This window comes from Peromyscus eremicus, chromosome X, assembly GCF_949786415.1.
Source record: "Peromyscus eremicus chromosome X, PerEre_H2_v1, whole genome shotgun sequence".
Taxonomy (NCBI): Eukaryota; Metazoa; Chordata; class Mammalia; order Rodentia; family Cricetidae; genus Peromyscus; species Peromyscus eremicus.
This window is the reverse complement of record NC_081439.1, coordinates 11,343,459-11,362,547: the sequence shown is the minus strand read 5'-3', so window position 1 is coordinate 11,362,547 and position 19,089 is coordinate 11,343,459. Positions and strand designations below refer to the sequence as shown.

At 45.9% G+C, this 19,089-nt stretch overlaps 1 protein-coding gene across 5 annotated transcripts in view; it reads left to right on the top strand.

Moving 5' to 3' along the window:
* Otud5 (OTU deubiquitinase 5) overlaps positions 1-19,089 on the top strand; it is a 32,846-nt gene that overhangs the window by 13,071 nt on the left and 686 nt on the right. For 4 of the 5 annotated variants that reach the window (XM_059250436.1, XM_059250437.1, XM_059250438.1 and 1 more), the window contains 7 exons: positions 459-552; positions 12,059-12,123; positions 12,208-12,364; positions 12,463-12,611; positions 16,906-17,109; positions 18,459-18,660; positions 18,744-18,857. In XM_059250436.1, coding sequence (XP_059106419.1) covers positions 459-552; positions 12,059-12,123; positions 12,208-12,364; positions 12,463-12,611; positions 16,906-17,109; positions 18,459-18,660; positions 18,744-18,857 — 985 coding nt within the window. The remainder of the gene's footprint in view (positions 1-458; positions 553-12,058; positions 12,124-12,207; positions 12,365-12,462; positions 12,612-16,905; positions 17,110-18,458; positions 18,661-18,743; positions 18,858-19,089) is intronic. The other variant, XM_059250440.1, reaches the window with a different exon arrangement.

The window sequence follows — 19,089 nt, the reverse complement described above, 5'->3', positions numbered from 1 at the left end:
TGAGATCATACTTGGTTCTCTTTCTGCCTTACACAGTATTTCTTAGAATTTCCCAGATGTTTATAGGCTCAAGATCTACATTTTAGCTAGTTATTCTCTTCAGCATCTTCCCTGGGTCCAACTTCTTGATAGAAAACCACATTCTCCATCTAGGCACTTATGGAGTCTAGGCCTCTGGCTGCCTGGGCCAGGTCTTGTAATATCTAGAGCAGGGACCTGAAAGCAGATGAAGTTTCCAGGGGATTTGGGGCCTCTCTGGGATTAAGTTTTGATCTTGTCCAGTGACTGAATCTCTTGCTTTGTAGTCAGAGTAGTCAAGAAGGACTGTGAATTTCCCAGTATCCTTTTTGCCAATCATCTGGTCCTCTCAGGAATTGAAGGCAGGACCCTGGGGAGGGGGTACAGCCTTTCCTGGGTAACAGGTTTCCCTGTTGCTGACCTCCGGCTCTTTCCTCTAGCAGGAACACTGGTTTGAAAAGGCCTTACGGGACAAGAAAGGCTTCATCATCAAGCAGATGAAGGAGGATGGTGCCTGTCTATTCCGGGCTGTAGGTGAGTATCTGCCTTGGTCATGCAGGCTGGGGGGGCTTAAGGATATCCCTGAGCTGTGTCCCAGTTGTCAGTAGTAGCCCCTGAGACAGGATTGAGGCATAGTTAACTAGTTGGTATTTTAGGATATCCAGGCACGAATCTACTGTTAGTGTTTGGCCTCTGGTCTTGGATTGTGTTGAGTGAAAATAATTACAGCAATAGTAATAATAAAGTGACATCACTTAGAGACTAACGCTACTACTAAACACTACAGGAAACCCATCTGTCTGTCTGTCTGTCTGTCTATCTATCTTTTTTGTTTGTTTTTCGAGACAGGGTTTCTCTGTGTGGTCCTGACTGCCTTGTAGATCAGGCTGGCCTTGAACTCAGAGATCTGTCTGCTTCTGCCTCCCAAGTGCTGGGATTAAAGGGCTGAGCCACCACCACCTGGCGTGAAAAGCCTTTTATTATCCCACAATTTAGGTGATCGTGGGGACTGATGTTGCTTCTACTTGTCAGATGAGAAAAGTGTCTCAGAAATGGGGAGTGACTTGCCCAGGGTTACACAAGAAGTATGATAGTCAGGATTTTATATCTGAGTTAGCCACATCACATTGTTGTCACTTTGGTATGTAAGAGTTTGTACCCAGAGTTTTCTGTGGTGTGGTCTGTTGGGGAAGGTCTCTATTCCATGCTTGTGCCTGTGTGTGAATTTGGGTGTGGTGAAGCATACCTTTAATCCCAGCACTGGGAGGCAGAAGCAGGTGGATCTCTATGAGTTCAAGGCCAGCCTGGGCTACAGAGCATGTTCCATGCCAGCCAAGGATATATTTGTCTTATGACACACCCAAAAAAATCTAGGTCTTTACAAATTTCTATATTAGGGTTGTTTTTTCTTTTAGCTTGCACAAAAGTAGAGAAAATACTGAACCCTTTCAGATGCAATCATCTAGCTTCAAAAAGTCATTAACACAGCTGAGTGGTAGTTGTGCAAATTTATTGTTTGTGTTTGTTCTTTTGAGGGGCCTGCCACCCAGCTGCCAAATAAATCACACACACAGGCTTATTCTTAATTATGAATGCCTAGCCTTAGCTTGGCTTGTTGCTAGCCAACCTAACTTAAATTATCCTGTCTACCTTTTGCTTCTGGGCTTTTTCCTTTTCTTCTTTATATCTTACTTTTACTCCATGAGTTGCTGTATAGCTGGGTGGCTGGCCTCTGATGTCCTCCTTCTTCTCTGGCTGCTGATTCTCCTCGTCCCAGATTTCTCCTACTCTTTATCTTCTCTGCCTGCCAGCCTGGCCTCTCTCTCTTGCCTCACTATTGGCCATTCAGCTCTTTATTAGCCCATCAGGTGTTTTACACAGGCACAGTAAGTAACACAGCTTCACAGAGTTAAACAAATGCAACATAAACAAAAGTAACACACCTTAAAATAATACCCCCCAAGCCGGGCAGTGGTGGCGCACGCCTTTAACCCCAGCACTCGGAAGGCAGAGCCATGCAGATCTCTGTGAGTTCCCGAGGCCAGCCTGGGCTACAGAGTGAGTTCCAGGAAAGGTGCAAAACTACACAGAGAAACCCTGTCTCAAAACGAAAAAAACAAAAACAAAAAACTCCCCAACACAATCTTTAACCTAGGAGGCAGACGCAGGCTGATATCTGTGAGTTCAAGGCCAGCATGGTCTACAAAGAGAGTTCTAGGACAGCCAGGACTGCTATACAGAGGAACACCATTTTGAAAAAAACTACACACACACACACACACACACACACACACACACACACAAAGTCATTTAACACATAGCCTTACTTTATAACTACCCTGCCCACTCTTTCTCACTACCCTGAAACAGTATTTTTACAGTATAACTTTTGACACAGGATCATTTCATTAATAAATATTTCTGTATGTTTCTTTAACTGATATATCTGTATTGGTTTCTGTCTTTAACATAAGCAAAATACTGCTGTCACAACTAGAAAAATTAATTTTTTTTTCCTTTTTTGAGACAGTCTCATTCTCTAGCCCATACTAGCCTGAAACTTGGAATAATCCTGCTCCAGCCTCCTAAGAGCTAAGATTATAGGTGTGAGCCACTTATGCACAGCTAAGAATTAGTACTTTTTTAAGATTCATTTATTTATTATGTATACAGTGTGCTGCCTGCATGTATGCTTGCACACCAGAAGAGGGCGCCAGATCCCATTATAGGTGGTTGTGAGCCACCATGTGGTTACTGGGAAATTGAACTCAATCTCTGGAAGAGCAGTCAGTGCTCTTAACCTATGAGCCATCTCTTCAGCCCAGAATTAGTAATTTTTTTGAGAGTGTCTATCTCTGTTAGTCTTGGCTGTTCTGAAACTGTCTATGTAGACCAGGTTGGACTCAAACTTTGAGATCCACCTGCCTCTGCTGGGATTAAAGATGTGTGCTACTGTGCCAGGCTGGAATTAGTAATTTCTTTTCTTCTTCTTCTTCTTCTTCTTCTTCTTCTTCTTCTTCTTCTTCTTCTTCTTCTTCTTTCTTCTTTCTTCTTTCTTCTTTCTTCTTTCTTCTTTCTTCTTTCTTCTTTCTTCTTTCTTCTTTCTTCTTCTTCTTTTTTTGTATTTTTTTTTTGGTTTTTTTTTTTTTCCCGAGACAGGGTTTTGGTGCCTGTCCTGGATCTGGCTCTGTAGCCCAGGCTGGCCTCGAACTCACAAAGATCCCGCCTGGATGCGCCACTACCGCCTGGCTAGTAATTTCTTAATACTGTCTACTAAGCCTGAGCTAGATCTTTGAGTCCCTTGTGGCTATGAATCTTTGACCAAACAAGTGTTTGTGAAATCCCATACCGACTCAAAGGGAGATAAGAGTGTAGCCTGTTCTCTTCCCACACCAGTGGTTCCAGGGAAAAAAGCTGGGAATCAAAGATCTGCCTTTTAGTTCTAGCCCCAGTTTATAACTGCTTTGTGGGTCTTAGGCTGTTTCCTCATCTGTGAAATGGTGGTGCTCCCCAGGGCTCCTTGACTTCTTTCTAGGTCTGTTCTTAGTTTCTGGGTGACCCCCATGTCTGGTGTAAGCTAGACTGGATCAGGTACCACTCCTGGGCAACTGGCTCTTCTTTCTGGACCCTCTTTCATTAGCTGAAGAATGGCTTAAAGGATTCTACTTTATTTTTTATTTTTTATTTTTTATTTTTTTGGTTGAGACAGGGTTTCTCTGCGTAGCTTTGCGCCTTTCCTGGAGCTCACTCTGTAGCCCAGGCTGGCCTCGAACTCACAGAGATCCACCTGGCTATGCCTCCCGAGTGCTGGGGTTAAAGGCGTGCACCATCACCGCCTGGCAGGATTCTACTTTTGCTATGGATTGATTTTACTATGATTGATAAATCTCTCAATGCTTGATACATAGTAGGTCATCATGGACTAGTAGCACTGGTAAAGCCTGGCTGCTGTTCTCATTTGTGTCTCAGAGCCACAACTATGTGTGGAATGGGTGGGACAAATGGTTGCTTACCTTCTACCAAGCAGAAACTATTCAGGTAATGGTTTCCGTTGGTTTGGAGAAAAATCCCAACTTTCCTACCCCTCTGGCTGGAAGTCATCTTCTCCCTGTGATATTTACTAGAGAAGGGCCTCGGTTTGAAGGTATCTTTGGGATAAAAGGAAGGCAGAAAATGAAAAGGTAAGGACCTGTTAGTTTCTAGGTCCTGTATTAACCTTGGGCTGGATGTTGGATAAGCAAGATTACTGTTGGGCATCTGGCCTCAGATGCTCACTGAGGCAGCTTGGGGCTGTTGACCTGGTATGAATAGTAACCCACATCAAGAGCAATTTTTTTTGTATGTGTGTCTATCTAGCTCCCCCCTCCATTGGGCCTTCCAGTAAAGGGCCCAGAGCACGCAGGAAGAGCTGACCACAGCAGGTTGAAGGCCTTTCCTTATCAGCACTATGGCTACACATTTCCCCTGACTGGGCTGCCCTCAGCTTTTCTCTGTAAAAGCTCAGGAGTCCTATGGCCTCTCCCCTGAAGTACGCGGCCCCCGTCTCTAGGGCTCCTAGAGGTTTCCCTGGTGCAATGTACACAATACATGTGCTGGGCAAGGGGACTTTGCCCCCAGGCTTTCCGGTGTCCCCCTGTTTCTAGCCTAGTGTATACAGGGACAGATGGCCATCATCTCCAGCTTTCTGCAAAGGCCTGCAGGCTTTAACTTCCTCCCGTGTCGTAAACAGTAGAGGGAACATGAAATGGAGAGTTAGAATTGAGTGGGTTGCACACATGTATGGCACTTTGTTGTTGTTTCCCCAACCCTACTGTGTGCTGCACATGCATCTGTATGCTTCAGGCCCTCCTGAAAGGGTCCAGTCAGTAGCCCATGAAGTAGAGTCGGTTGAAGCTCCGAAGAGAAGGCAGGAGGTGGAGCTCAGTATTGGAGCACTTGCCTAGCATTCAGGAGGCCCTGGATTTGATGCCCAGCACCACCAGGGATGGAGAGGGAAGTGACAGTGGTAGAGTTTGATGGGAACCTTCAGATATCCAAAGGATGGCCCTAGCTCGGTGGTTCTTAACCTGTGGGGCATGACCCCAGCGTGAGGAATGACCATTTCATAGGAGTCACCTAAGACCATCAGAAAACAGATAATTATTTACATTACGATTCATAACAGTAGCAAAATTAGTTAGGGAGTAGCAATGAAAAGAATTGTGTGGTTGTGGGTCAACGCAACATGAGGAACTGTATTAAAGGGTCGCAGCATTAGGAAGGTGGAGAACCACTGCTCCAGCTTCTGAGTTTGTCTGTTCTTTGACCTCTCTGGACCTTCCTTCTTCCAGCTAGAAGAATTTATTCTTCCATTGTTGAGAATCTGGCACAGGTGGTTTTCTGTCCTTTGTTTTGCCACTGACATCTGAGCAGCACTTTTGAACCAGTATCAGTTGCTTGTACCCATTTCTTCCTGGCACCTCCTCCTAGAGATTCATGAGCATCAGTGAAGTCTTGGGTGGAGGTGGGTTTCCTGTGGCCCACCCTGCCCTGCTGTGCTCAGATAACCTCCCTCCTAGAAACGAGCCTCACTCCCTTTTCCTCCATTTGGCTTTGACTCAGCAGAAACATCTAACCCTGGCCATGGCAGTGATGCTGACCTTTGAGCCAAGTAGAAGCTACATAGATGTGTCTGCATGGGCCTCAGGAGAGAGGAGCTGGGACTTGGTATTATGGCCCAGACATATAGCCAGATCCACTTCTTTTGTTGTTTTGGTCTTGGACCATGGATCGTCAACACTGGGAAGGATGGCTCTTAGATAATTTTTAAGATTTTGCTTTTTATTATTGTTTGTTTTTTTTTGAGGCAGGGACTTACTCTAGGATCCTGTCTAGCCTGGAACTTTGTTGGAGACCAGGTAGCCTTGGCCCTTGAACTTGTGACATGCTTCCTGTCTCAGACATATTGCCATCATGCCTTGTTATTTAGTTTTGACAACTTTTTGGTTTTGTTTTTGTTTCTTGAGACAGGGTTTTTTGTGTAGCACAGGCTGTCCAGGAACTCACTCTGTAGACCAGGCTAGCCTTGAACTCAGAGATACGCCTACCTCTAGCCTCCCAAATTCTGTGATTAAAGGCATATGCCAACCCCCTGGCCTTAGATTTGACAGCTTTATAAAATGAGAAACTGAGGCCTCACAAGAAAGCCAGGACCCTGTCTTTATCTAGGTCACTCAGCCAATGTCAGAACAGCAGTGTTTGAGATTGTATCAAGACACAGGTGATTTCTCTGTGCTATTTCCTGTACAACTTTCTCCATTGACCTCTCTGTGCTCAGCATCTTTGTGTTTTCCAGTTTCCCATGGGAATCCTCAAGCAGAAAAGTATAGACCTCAGATTGGGTCTGAGGTCATGTGTCTTGCCCATAGTTTGTACCCAGTTGAACAGTTGGGTGTGCATTCCATAGTTCTTGATAGGTGGGTGGATATTTTCCTGGCTCTTTTCCTTAGTGCGGCCGAGGTTCCCACAGGAGCAAGACAGTAGAGAGCAGACTAGGTTACCGTTGCCTCTTGCTGCTGTGTGTACCCATGTTTGTGTGGTTTTTAGGTTCTTCACAAAAGCTAAGCTTCCTTTATTAAACATAGCGTGCGTGTGTGCATGCGTGCGTGCACCATAGTATGTTTATATGGAGGTCAGAGAAAAACTTTTGGAAGTCTGTTATCTTCTTCCTCCTTGCTGCTGTGTGTACCCATGTTTGTGTGGTTTCTTTTTAGGTTCTTCACAAAAGCTAAGCTTCCTTTATTAAACATAGTGTGCGTGCGTGCATGCGTGCGTGCGTGCGTGCGTGCGTGCGTGCGTGCGTGGGTGCGTACACCATAGTATGTTTATATGGAGGTCAGAGAAGAACTTTCGGAAGTCTATTATCTTCTTCCTTCCTCCAGGTGGGTTCTAGGATCGAACTCTGGTTGTCAGGCTTGGCAGCAGGTGTCTTTACCTCTTGAGCCATCTGCATAACCTCCAAACTTCCTTTTTTGTCTTTAGCAGAGCTTAATGGTAGGGAAGCAGTCAGACAGCAACCTGAGGAGTACGTGGTTCCCAGGTCCCTCCAAAGCAAGGGAGGACCATTTACTGCCTTTTAGAAATAATCTGAGCCGGGCGGTGGTGGCACACACCTTTAATCCCAGCACTCGGGAGGCAGAGGCAGGTAGATCTCTGTGAGTTCAAGACCAGCTTGGTCTACAAAAGCTAGTTCCAGGAAAGACACAAAACTACACAGAGAAACCTTGTCTCAAAAAACAAACAAACAAAAAATCTGGACTTGAACTGGTGAAATGAAATGGTTCAGTCAGTAAAGGTGCTTGCTGCTGAGCTTGGCAACTCGAGTTCAATCCATAGGAGTCATGTGATGAGAGGAGAGGACAGACTCTCACCGGTTGTCCTCTGATCTAGACGTGTGCTTGGGCATGCAGATGTGCAAACTAGATAGTAAATGTAATGATGAAGTAATCAAAGAACAGTAGGGACGGTGGCTCAGGTCGGCTTCCCAGCACTCACAGAGGGGCTCGCAACTTTCCTTAACTCTAGTTCCAAAGGATCCAGTGCCCTCTCCTGTTTGTGGGCATCAGGTATGCATGTGGCACAGACAAAACTCATAATGTTTGTTATATAGATAATGTTTGTTGCAGGTGTGGGGCAGAAGAATCTCTCTCTGTCTTGCTTCTCCTTGTAAGTACGGGCAAATGCAGGTTACATTTTAGGGCAGCAGAGAGAAGATGAAAGAAGTTTGTTAGAGGTGTTGGTCATTTCTCTCCTACCACTCCCTAGCCAAGGCTGGGAAGGAAGTGGTATCGGTTCCTGAGTACGCGCAGCCGCACATCTTGTCTAGTCTTCAGTCTTTCCTGATTGGTGACAAGGGCACTTAGTACTCACTGTATGCCGTGGTTCTGTGTTGTGGAGTTGGTCGTGTGGGTATTTAGTCTCAAAGGGTTCAGTCTTTTGGAGGCTCTGCGGGCTGCATGTGGGTACATATGTGCACTTGTATGTGAGTATCTTTGTATGTTCAGAGAAAGCAAAGTCATGTGGTGGCTGGGGAGGAAAGTTGGTGTTGAATCTGGAGAAGTGTGCACTCCCTGGTACTTGTTATCCTCCCCTTATTCCAACTGATTCCTTGTGCTAGCAGGGAACCTGGAGTAGACAGGATCAAGGCTAGCCCTTAGCAAAGTAAGGTGGCTGTGGGCCATGAGGTGGGGGGGGGGATGTCACCAGATGTTGGTGCCTTCCCACCTTTGACAGCACATATGTGATCCTGAACTAGCTGTGCTCTTTCTGTGTCAGCGCCTCCTCCATCCTGTGTGACTTTGGGTTTGGGTTTGGGTTTGGGTGAGGATCAGATGAGTTGTCTGAAAGTCTGTAGTAGAACTAATGATAGAGTACTATGCTGGGAATTTGTGGGCCCTGCTTAGAAAGGGAACAGAGGTGGAATAGAGTGGGGGAATCCCCTTCCAGCTGGACCCTGGAAGAAGAAAACAGGTGCATATGGCCAAGTGCCGTGTTAGCAAGAGGAGGACTTTCAGTTTCTGTCAAAACAGTTTCTCTGAATTCCCCCTGCATTTATGGGTCCAGTGGGCCACTCTTTCTCCCACCTTGGGCCCCCCACAGGGAAGCCCATCCTGGCCCCCACATGCTAATCTGGGGGGAGGAGGAATTTTCCTAAGGACAGAAGTGGTAAGGCTAGGAAAATTAGAAAAGCTAATTCATCTTATGATGTGTTTTGCCTATAACATTGCAGGTTTTTTCCTCTCGATAGGGAGATACTGTGTGTGTTTCCTTGGTCCAGAGATGCGTGTTTTATTCCATGTTAATAATTAGAAAATTAAGGTATATGCTGGGTATGGTGTTATATACTAGAATCCTAGCACTTGGAGGCCAGAGAAGGTGGATTGTTGTGAGGTTGAGGCCAGCCTGGGCTACATAGAGTACTATTCCAACCAAGTGTCTAAAACTAAAAAAAAAAAAAAAAACAGCGAAGGACCATCTTAGAGTCAGTGTGAGGTTGTGCCTTACAAAAGCTGGGATGAGTTTCTGTACAAGTATTGTAACTTGCCTGGACCTAAGGACCTACACAGAAAACCAGCAATACTGTTTGACTGGAGTTTGCTTGTCAGAGTTTGGACCAAAGACTCAATTCTGTAGAGAGCTAGCAGTGCTTGTCATTGAAGGGATACCCCTCCTTTCTGCATTGGGGCTTTCCTCTGGCAGAGGAAGTGCAACAGAAATGAGGAAGGCCTTAATAAGCAATTCTCGGAGCATTCGGGCTGACTGGTGGGTAGCTTGCAGTATGCCAGGAGTTGCTGTCCTCATGACAAATGGAATGCCTGTGTTTTGTTTGTTTGGGTTGGGTTTTGTTTGTTTGTTTGGTTTGGGTTTTTTTGAGACAGGGTTTCTATATAGCTCTAGCTGTCCTGGAACTCATTTTGTAGCCCAGGCTGGCCTTGAACTCAGAGAGCCTCCTGCCTCTGCCTCCTGAGTGCAGGGATTAAAGGCATGCTTCCGAACCCCTGGCCTGAAGTGCCTGTTTTTTGATCACTGCTTATGTATGCTTCAGGTACTTGACAGACCTTCCCTTGTAGTGCCATCCCCATACTGGAGATTGAATCTAGCTAGCACCCCATGTTCCCAGATGTATTCCCAGCACTCTATAGTCTTTATAATACCATTTTCAGTGGAAGAAGAGTTACTGTCCCCACTTTATGAATGAAGACATTTCAACCCAGAGATGAAAGGCTAAGAGGTGGCATGAACTTTATGCCAGAAAAAGGCAAGATAAAAGAAGAGACTCTGTCGCCCCCCCCCTTTCCCCAAATCTAGCATCTAGTTCTGTACCTTCTGTAGGAGATACATACTCCCCGTTATCTCAGCCCAGCTCCCTGAGCCTGGTAGCCCACCCTATTTAACCCTTTCACTCCTCTCTTAGTTCCTGTTTATGGCAGCTGCAGACTGCACTGCCTCCAAGCTTAGCCTACAGAAATAGCTCCTCCAGCAGCCCAGGCAGCCACAGCAGCCTCTGTGGTCCTGGCTTCTAAGAAAGGCAGCAGCGTCCCCCCACCCCCACCCCTAGCTAGTATGCAGGACATGTGACTTGCTGGAAGTGCTTGAGGGGGGAGTGTGGCCACAGAAGCCACATCCTTGTTTACATCAGTGAAGGGGCTACCCCTTCCTGCCTTCACAGCCCTTCTCCACTCCTCAGGTATCTGCACCTCTAGGATGACTGGAGGCTGCTGTAGCTGCCCACTTTCTAGCTCCCAGCAGCCTTTGTTTCCACAGCATGCAGAACCCTTGTGGAGGGAGTCAGAAGTCAGGGAAGACCTTCTGGCGGGTCTTCAGAGAGACTGGCCGGCCTGGCTGATGGGCATGTTCCCATTCCTAGCATCCCTTTTCCTGTGCCCTAAGGGGAGCCCATCAGAGCCGTGAATCTCCCTCTGGGGAAACACGGGGAAATTCCCTTTTCAAGGCAGCCAGTGAAGTCAGGCTTGCCTAATCTTCAGACCCACATTGTGGGAGAAGAGACTCCTGCTTCCATGCCTCAGCCTGTATGGCTGCTTAGCAAACTAGACCCAATTTCTTTTGCTATATATCAGGTTCGGAGCTGGCGGTGGGCTTAGGTGTGAGCCGTCCTCTGCCTTCAGTAGAGGCCTTGTGAAGTCAGTCTGTATTGGGTGATAGAGGGGTTCTACCACTTTATACTTACTGTCCACAAGAGGTCTACAAGGTCGTACCTATCTGGTAGCCAGAGAGTCACTTGTCTCGATTTTACCTCACTAGTTACTAGTCGGCAGAACTTACGTCTTTTCTTCCTTTTCTTCTGTTTAAAATTCTGATCATAGCTAGGTGGTTTGAAAAAGCAAAACAAATTCTCAGAATGGTGGGGGCATGGTGGCTTTTTCTGTGGTAGTGATGGTGGTAGGCATTGAATGTAGAGGTTTGGTTTGGTTTGAAATGGAGTCTCACTATGTGATCTAGGCTGTGTTTGACCTTAGCAATTCTTTTGACTCTCAGTCTGGATTATAGGTGTGTAATACCCTCCTTTTTCACTTTTTTTTGGGGGGGGGTGGTTTTGAGACAGGGTTTCTCTGTGTTGTTTTGGTGCCTGTCCTGGATCTCGCTCTGTAGCCCAGGCTGGCCTCGAACTCACAGAGATCCATCTGGTTCTGCCTCCCGAGTGCTGGGATTAAAGGCGTGCACCGCCACCACCACCGCCCGACTTCCTTTTTTACTTTGAATTTACAGAGGCCATCCTTACTTGTTGAGGAGACATCCAGTTTAACATTGTCACCACAGTTACCTTTAGTAAGCCAGACTTTCCCCTTAACTTCAGTGTCCTCAAGTAAAATTGAGAAGGAGGTGTGGAATAGGTGGTTCCTGGGGCCGCTTACAGGACTTCGGTTGTTGGTTTGTCTAAGGGACAAATTCATTTGCCAGAAATACCTCTGATGTGGCTGTATTATTCTTTTTAGAGCTTTCTGTTATTACATTTGTATTTATTGGTAGGTGTGGAGATTGTGGTAGCATGCCACAGGGCACATGTAGAGGTCAGAGGACAACTTAGGGGAGTTGGTTCTCTCCTTCAAACATGGGAGTCTCGAGCGTCAGGCTTGGAGGAAGAGCCTTTCTCCACTGAGCCATCTTGCTGTACACCTTACATTCTCCCATTCTTCAACATTGTCTGAGCTTCTTCCTTTTTTTTTTTGGCGACAGGGTCTCATGTAGCCTAGGCTGGCCTTGAACTTACTTTGTGGCTGCAGATAGATAGATGAAGATAATCTTCTGATCATTCCCCTTGTATATGCTTAGGGCTTGTGTGTGCATGTTGAGCATATCTTCAACCCTTGCTTGCCACTTGTCACACAAAAAGGAAAGAACTGTCTGGGGCTTGGTGTAGAAAAGGGAGTTTCCCTAGTTCCTCAGCCCATCCTTCTCTTAATAAATGATGTTCTGTGACTCCAACTCTTGTGGGTACAGCTCTGACTCCATCCTCTCCTTTCTTTTGTCCCTGCAACTCTAGCTGACCAGGTGTATGGAGACCAGGACATGCATGAAGTTGTGCGAAAGCATTGCATGGACTATCTGGTGAGATCCTGGGGAGGCCTTGGGACAGGAGGGTAGGAGGAGCTCCTTTGCACACAGTTCTTAATTTTTCAATCTGTTCCACAGATGAAGAATGCCGACTACTTCTCCAACTATGTCACAGAAGACTTCACCACCTATATCAATCGGAAGAGGAAAAACAACTGCCATGGGAACCACATTGAGATGCAGGCTATGGCAGAGATGTACAACCGTCCTGTGGAGGTGTATCAGTATAGCACAGGTACTTCTGTAGTGGGTAGGTGAGGGGCTAATGGTGCCTCATCAGAGCCAACCATACTGGGTCCCCTGTGGATGCTCCCTCCTTCTCTTTCTCTGCAGAACCTATCAACACATTCCATGGGATCCATCAAAATGAAGATGAGCCCATCCGTGTCAGCTACCACCGGAATATCCACTATAATTCAGTAGTGAATCCTAACAAGGCCACTATTGGTGTGGGGCTGGGCCTACCGTCATTTAAACCAGGGGTAAGTGGGTCCCTGTCCCATGGGTATTTCCTGGATACAGAGTGTTGGTTCTGCCCTTAGCCCACAAAGTATCCTCTCTTCTCTTTGAGTCTCCCCTGAACTCTGAGCTGTATATAAAATTAGTGAGTTACTGTTGATCAGAAGTCATTCTATGCCAGGCGGTGGTGGCGGCGCACGCCTTTAATCCCCGCACTCAGGGGGCAGAGCCAGGTGGCTCACCCATCTTATGCTTGTTGAGAGTGGCCTTTTAGGATACCTTGGACTGGATATCCAGGCTTCCACATGGATCTTCTCCAAGTGCGTAGCAGTTAGACACAGTTGAGGGCACAGACTTGGAATGGAACCCTGACCCACACACAGCTTAGTGGAATGGACCCTAGGGGCGGATTGTATAGGTTGGGCCAATACTGCACAGGCCTGAGACCTAGTAAGTATCAGAAGATGGCATTTCATTTTCCCAGCATCTACTGGCAGATAATCATTCATTCTCATAGTTTCTCTCCTCTCATCTTCCCTATTCTTTCTTCCTTCCTTTCATCTTGTCCTCTGACCCTCCCTTTCCCCCTCCTCCTAAGCTGCTTTTCTATTCCTCACCCTCCTCCCCACCCCCTCTCCTCCCGCTTCTCTGTCTTCCCTCTACCCCCTCCTGGGGATTTTGAAATCCTCTATTCAGGTTTCACTTCCTACAAACAGAAGGTGGTCCTGCCTCATCTTAAGAAACACTCTAGCATTAACATACCCTCCAACCCTGGGAGGGGGCGGGGTGGGGGGTTGTTTTGCTCTTTAATAAATTTTAGAAAAGGTTTACATTTGCAGAATGATTGTGAGAATATTAGAGTTTCCATATGCCACATTATGATTAGCATTAATGGAGTACATTTGCCGTCATTAACAAATCAGTATTGATACATTAAGTAAAGACCACATTTTATTCACATTTTCTCAGTTTCTTCCTGATGAACCTTTTCTGTTCCAGGATCCTATCCAGGATGCTATCTCACATTTAATTGTCCTCTTTGACTTTTTGTGGCTTGAACAAATTTTAAAGAATTTCACTGTTTTTGTTTTGATTTGTTGACCCACTCTGTAGTTTTGTCTTTTCTAGAATGTCATATATTGGGAATTATGCAATATGTATGTAGCTTTACCAGAATGGCTCCCCCACCACCATTTAATACTATTTAAGTAAGACTCATCGCCAGGCATTGGTGGCACACACCTTTAATCCCAGCACTCGGGAGTCAGAGACGAACAGATCTCTGTGAGTGCGAGGCCAGCCTGGGCTACAGAGCGAGATCCAGGACAGGCACCAAAACTACACGGACAAACCCTGTCTCGAAAAAAACAACCAAAAAAATTCATCTATAACTTTTCCTGGCTTGACTGTTTATTTCCTTTTTTTTTTAAATCTAAATGTTTAAAAGTTTCTCTAATTAATAGACTTAATTGTTGAAAAAATTGTTTTACATTTATCTATTTCAGGTAGGGGTCTGTGGAGGTCAAAGAACAACTTGTAAGAGTCACTTCTGTCTATGGGGTTTAAACTCAGGTCATCAGGCTTGGCATAAGTACCTTTACTCCCTGACCTATCTCGCCAACCTTCAGAATAGTTTTCTCAGTGTCCAGAGTTTCCATCTAGTCCTTTCCTCCCAAGGCACAGAGACTCTGGTACATTTGTTAGGGTTTGACCCAGTGTTAATACATTCCTATTAACCTGCCTCATCCTTCCTCTTGTTTTGATGATCTTGGGAAGTTTAAGGAGTACTGTTCAAAAGTATGACAGTGAAATTCTCTTTCTGATGTTGTTCTCATTATTTAAGCCCAGATGAAGGACTGTTCTCGGCACATATTAGGAATATGTGTATCCAGAGCACATATTAGGAGTAAGATCATGACTGTGGATATTGTCTTTGGTCATCTGGCAGAAGTAGTGTTAAGTTTCCCACCTTTTGAATACTGTACTGTTGAGGAAGGAAATCACACCTAAGGAATGAGGATTATAGCTGTCTCCCTGAAATTATGTTAACCTAAACACAGAGAGTTATTGCTGATGTCTCCAGTTAAAATCCCCCCACCACATTCCTCATTCTTGCCTCCTTTCCCTTTTCCTGAGTAAATTCCCACTTTAAAGTTGAAAAACTTTCCCCACCACCCACCAGTCATTTACATGACTGTTATTTACGAATTCGTGTATAAGCTGGGGCAGACTCATTAACTGGACCCCCTGGAGTCCAGTGATAAGCACAGTTCTTTTTATGTTTAGTGTTACTGATTCTATTCATTTCCTAAGTGCCCGAGGCCACCACCTGCTTGTCCTTGAATACATTTGTAAGATGGTTTTGTCACTTGGAGCCTCACTTCTTAACCGGTCTTTAAAAAGCGATTAGCATACATTAAGGATTAGTCTTTGTTTTGTAAAGTTCCTTGGATTTTGACCGAGGCATAACAACAAAGTGCATCTATCTTGGGCACCTAATCATTCAAACAGTTTTAGCCCCTGAAGGTTCCCCACTCTTTCTTTCCTCTCCAGCCAACTGATCCTTTATTGACTCTGTTTTTGCCTATTTCAGAAAGTCACGTAATTGGAATCATAGTGAGTAGCCTTTTCAAAATGCTGCTTTCAGGTAGCAGTATGCATTAAGGTTCATCCATGTTTTTTCACGGCTTGTTAGCTATTTTCTTATCACTTACTGGTCCATTTGTGGAGGCACACTGTTTGTTTAATCATTCACCTATTGAAAGATACCCTTGGTTGCTTCCAGGTTTTGATGATGATTAATAAAGCTTCTGTAAACTGCTGTGTGCAGGTTTTTGTGGGAAGTTAAATTTTATGATTAGTTGTGTTACTATCTGGAAGCAAGATTTCGGGATTACAAAACTATACTGTGATTTGTAAGCAACTGCCAGACTTTGTATGAAGCAGACTAATGTGTGTGTGTGTGTGTATTCATCACAATAAATGAAAGTTCACTTTCCCAGGAATTGGTCTTACTACTTTTTTGTATTTTAGCCATTCTTGGGATTTTTAGGTTTGCTTGAATTGATACCAATATGTTGAGCATTGTTTTAGTGCTCTGCCCCTGAGCTCTACACCCAGCCTGAGTATCTTTTGTGTATGTCCATTTGCTATCTCTGGATCTTTCTCTGTAGTTAGATTGCTTCCCTGCTTTGATTTTTGTCATTTTGCAGTGCTGGAAATTAAATTACGTTATTGTATATGCACTCTTTATCACTGAGCTAGACCATATCTGCCTAGTGTTAAATTGGCTCAATCTAACATTTTCATACATACATTTCCCCCAGTATGCTTCATGATAGAAAATTATGTTGTACATCATTACTTAGCACACGTGCACTTATGTATGTTTTGTGTGTATGTGTGTGTGGAAATGATGTTAACTTGCTGGGGGCATGGTGACCCATGCCTGTAATCCTTGTATTCCAGAGGCAGAGAAAGGAGGATTGTGAATGCAAAGCTAACCTGAGCTGCATACCAAGCCATTGTTTCTACTAAAACTTTATGAAGCAGTATTTACACTTAATCCCTGAAATATACTTTGATGTTCTCTATTATTTCATTAGTGTCACATCGCTGGATGTGGTGGCTCACGCCTGTAATCCCAGCACTTGGGAGGCTGAAGCAGGAGGATTGCCATGAATTCCAGGCCAGCTTGGCCTACATAGTGAGTTCAAGATCAGACTGGGCCATGTAGTGAGACCCTGTCTCAAAAAACAAACAAACAAATAATGCTGTAGTATCTTAAAACTTGGCATGAAGTTCTCTCTCATACAGTGTTCTAGCACCCACACCATGCCGATACTGACCCTTCATCCCCTCACATAGCCACACCCAGCCTCATATATGCTTGACTCCTGCCTCCACTCCATGTCTGTACAGTCCACTTCTCTGCTCATCTGTTTCCTTTGCCCTGTCTGTGAATATATGAGAAAGGTTGCAGCATTGTGAAATAGAGCCGTTACTAGGTGAGGCTTCTTTAAAGTAAGGCCTAGACTGAAGAGCCCTTCTCATCCCCAGACTTAGTGCTTCACTTGAGATGTCTTGGGGTTGGGCCAGCATTTCTGACCGTAGGAATTCAGAATGCCAGATCTTATAATCTAGGCCTGCTTTGCTCCAGTTACCGATCTATGCAGTCTGCTGAGGAGTACTTTGTAAAAATAACTTTTCCTGTGTTGTCTTTGTTAAGGCCTGTAAGCCTACCTTCCTGAGCTCATTCAGGCTCTTGCCCAGGTTCAGAGCATCACCCCTACATCCTTGTTCCTCTCCTCCTGGCAGTTTGCAGAGCAGTCCCTGATGAAGAATGCCATAAAGACATCAGAGGAATCATGGATCGAACAACAAATGTTGGAAGACAAGAAACGAGCCACAGACTGGGAGGCCACAAATGAGGCCATAGAGGAGCAGGTGGCCCGAGAATCCTACCTGCAATGGCTGAGGGATCAGGAGAAACAGGCCCGCCAGGTCCGGGGACCCAGCCAGGTGGGTCATGGACTCTGTCACTGGCCTGACCAAGACCTGTTACTTCTCTTTTGGTCCCTAATGAACAGGGATAAAATATGGGAGAGAGAAGCTCCCAGCCCCATCAGTAACTCATCTCATCTTTAGTCTTGGCATCGTACCTTGGAACAGTCAACACTTGCTTTTCAGAAGTAAAGGAGAGCAGCCACCACTGCTGGTGGCACAAAGGGACAATGGGTAGCTACAAAGAGACCAGCTTTTTGGGAAACGCTTTGCATGTTACGTTCTGTACTGAGGATGTAAAACCTTTTCCTTCCCTGCCTTCAATGATCCTGTTTGTGGAGGGAGACAAGGCACTGGTGGGGCCTGTGGCCCTGCCCTGGCTGTGGAAGACAGTAGGGGTGGAGGATTCAATCAGTTGTCTTTTTAGGGTAGGGAGGGGGAAGGCAGGCATCTGAGGAGTCACAAAGGAGTTCGGAATGATTAGATGTTTGCAAGAGCTGAATAATCTGTTCAGCAAATATTTATTGTAGGCCTGTGCCAGGAGCAGGAGGTCCTATTCCTAGTGTAGTGGGATACATTTGTGAACCTACCAGGCCAAGGTCTCTGCCCTAAGGCTACACACAGTTTATCAAAGTGAAATACAATAATCATAATGAATAAATTAGTTGGAGGTGTGGTAGATGGAAAAATGGGCAGTTGGTACAGGGGAAGAATGAGACTTCAAACCAAATGGATAGATGGAAGTCATAGTATTAAACAGTCATCACGGTAGGTTTCAGCAGATGAGATGAGGAAAGACTCCCAGAAAGGGGTATGTTAGCTGAGTATGTGGACAGAGCAAGGCCTGGGGTGAGTGCGGCATACTTGGTATAACTCAGGCAGAGACTGTAGCTGAACAGAATGTAGTGGGTGAAATCAGGGTGGTGGGACTAGGTTGGAGCGTGCCTTGTGAACCCTGGGGAGGACTTTGGTTTTGCTCTGAATGAGGCAGAAACAATGAGAGGGCTGTGAAGAGAAAAAGGATTGGGATGTGAGTCAGGACCTAACAGGATGATCACCCTGACTGCTGAGTAAAACAGTCTATAGAACGCAAAGGTAGAAGTGGGAGACCAATGAGAAGGCTACTAAGGTAGTACATGGTAAAGGAACTGTGGTCGTGCTGTGGAGTCAGGATCTCTTGAAAGAAAAATAGGACTTTCTCTCAGTCAACCCCCAAGTCACGGTAGTGGTTAAAGAATCTGCCTGTGTTCCATTGTGCTACATTAAAGCTGTACTGTAGCCAGGATTCTGGAAAGGGTATAAGCACTCTGGCACAAGAGGATCGTAGCTGGTGTAGGTCCTTATCACTTTTTCCTTCCCTACTGCAGCCCCGGAAAGCCAGTGCCACATGCAGTTCAGCCACAGCAGCCGCCTCCAGTGGCCTGGAGGAATGGACTAGCCGGTCTCCACGGCAACGAAGTTCAGCCTCGTCACCTGAGCACCCCGAACTGCATGCCGAACTAGGCATTAAGCCCCCTTCCCCAGGCACTGTGTTAGCTCTTGCCAAACCTCCTTCACCCTGTGCACCAGGTCAGTGAGTTGCTTTCAGGGTGCCTGCTTGGGCTAAGAGGCTCTGCTTGGTGGGCCCACCTCTGACTGTTCATCTGCCTCAGGTACAAGCAGTCAGTTCTCGGCAGGGGCTGACCGAGCCACTTCTCCTCTTGTGTCCCTCTACCCTGCTCTGGAGTGCCGGGCCCTCATCCAGCAGATGTCCCCCTCTGCCTTTGGTAAGCTCCCTTAGGGGATGGGCCAGCTGGACGTTGGGAAAGCCTGGAGGATTTTTGAACCCCCCCCCCCCCCCCCCCCCGGGCATCTTCCCAAATCAGAGGCAAGAGGGAACATTTCAGGCCTAAAAGCTTGTCTCCACAGAGGTTGAGTAGGGTTTCACAGAGTTGAGGGATCCAGTGAGTGATTGGGACCTGGATGGATTTTTCCAGGCATGAGGGAAATGGGGGGGCT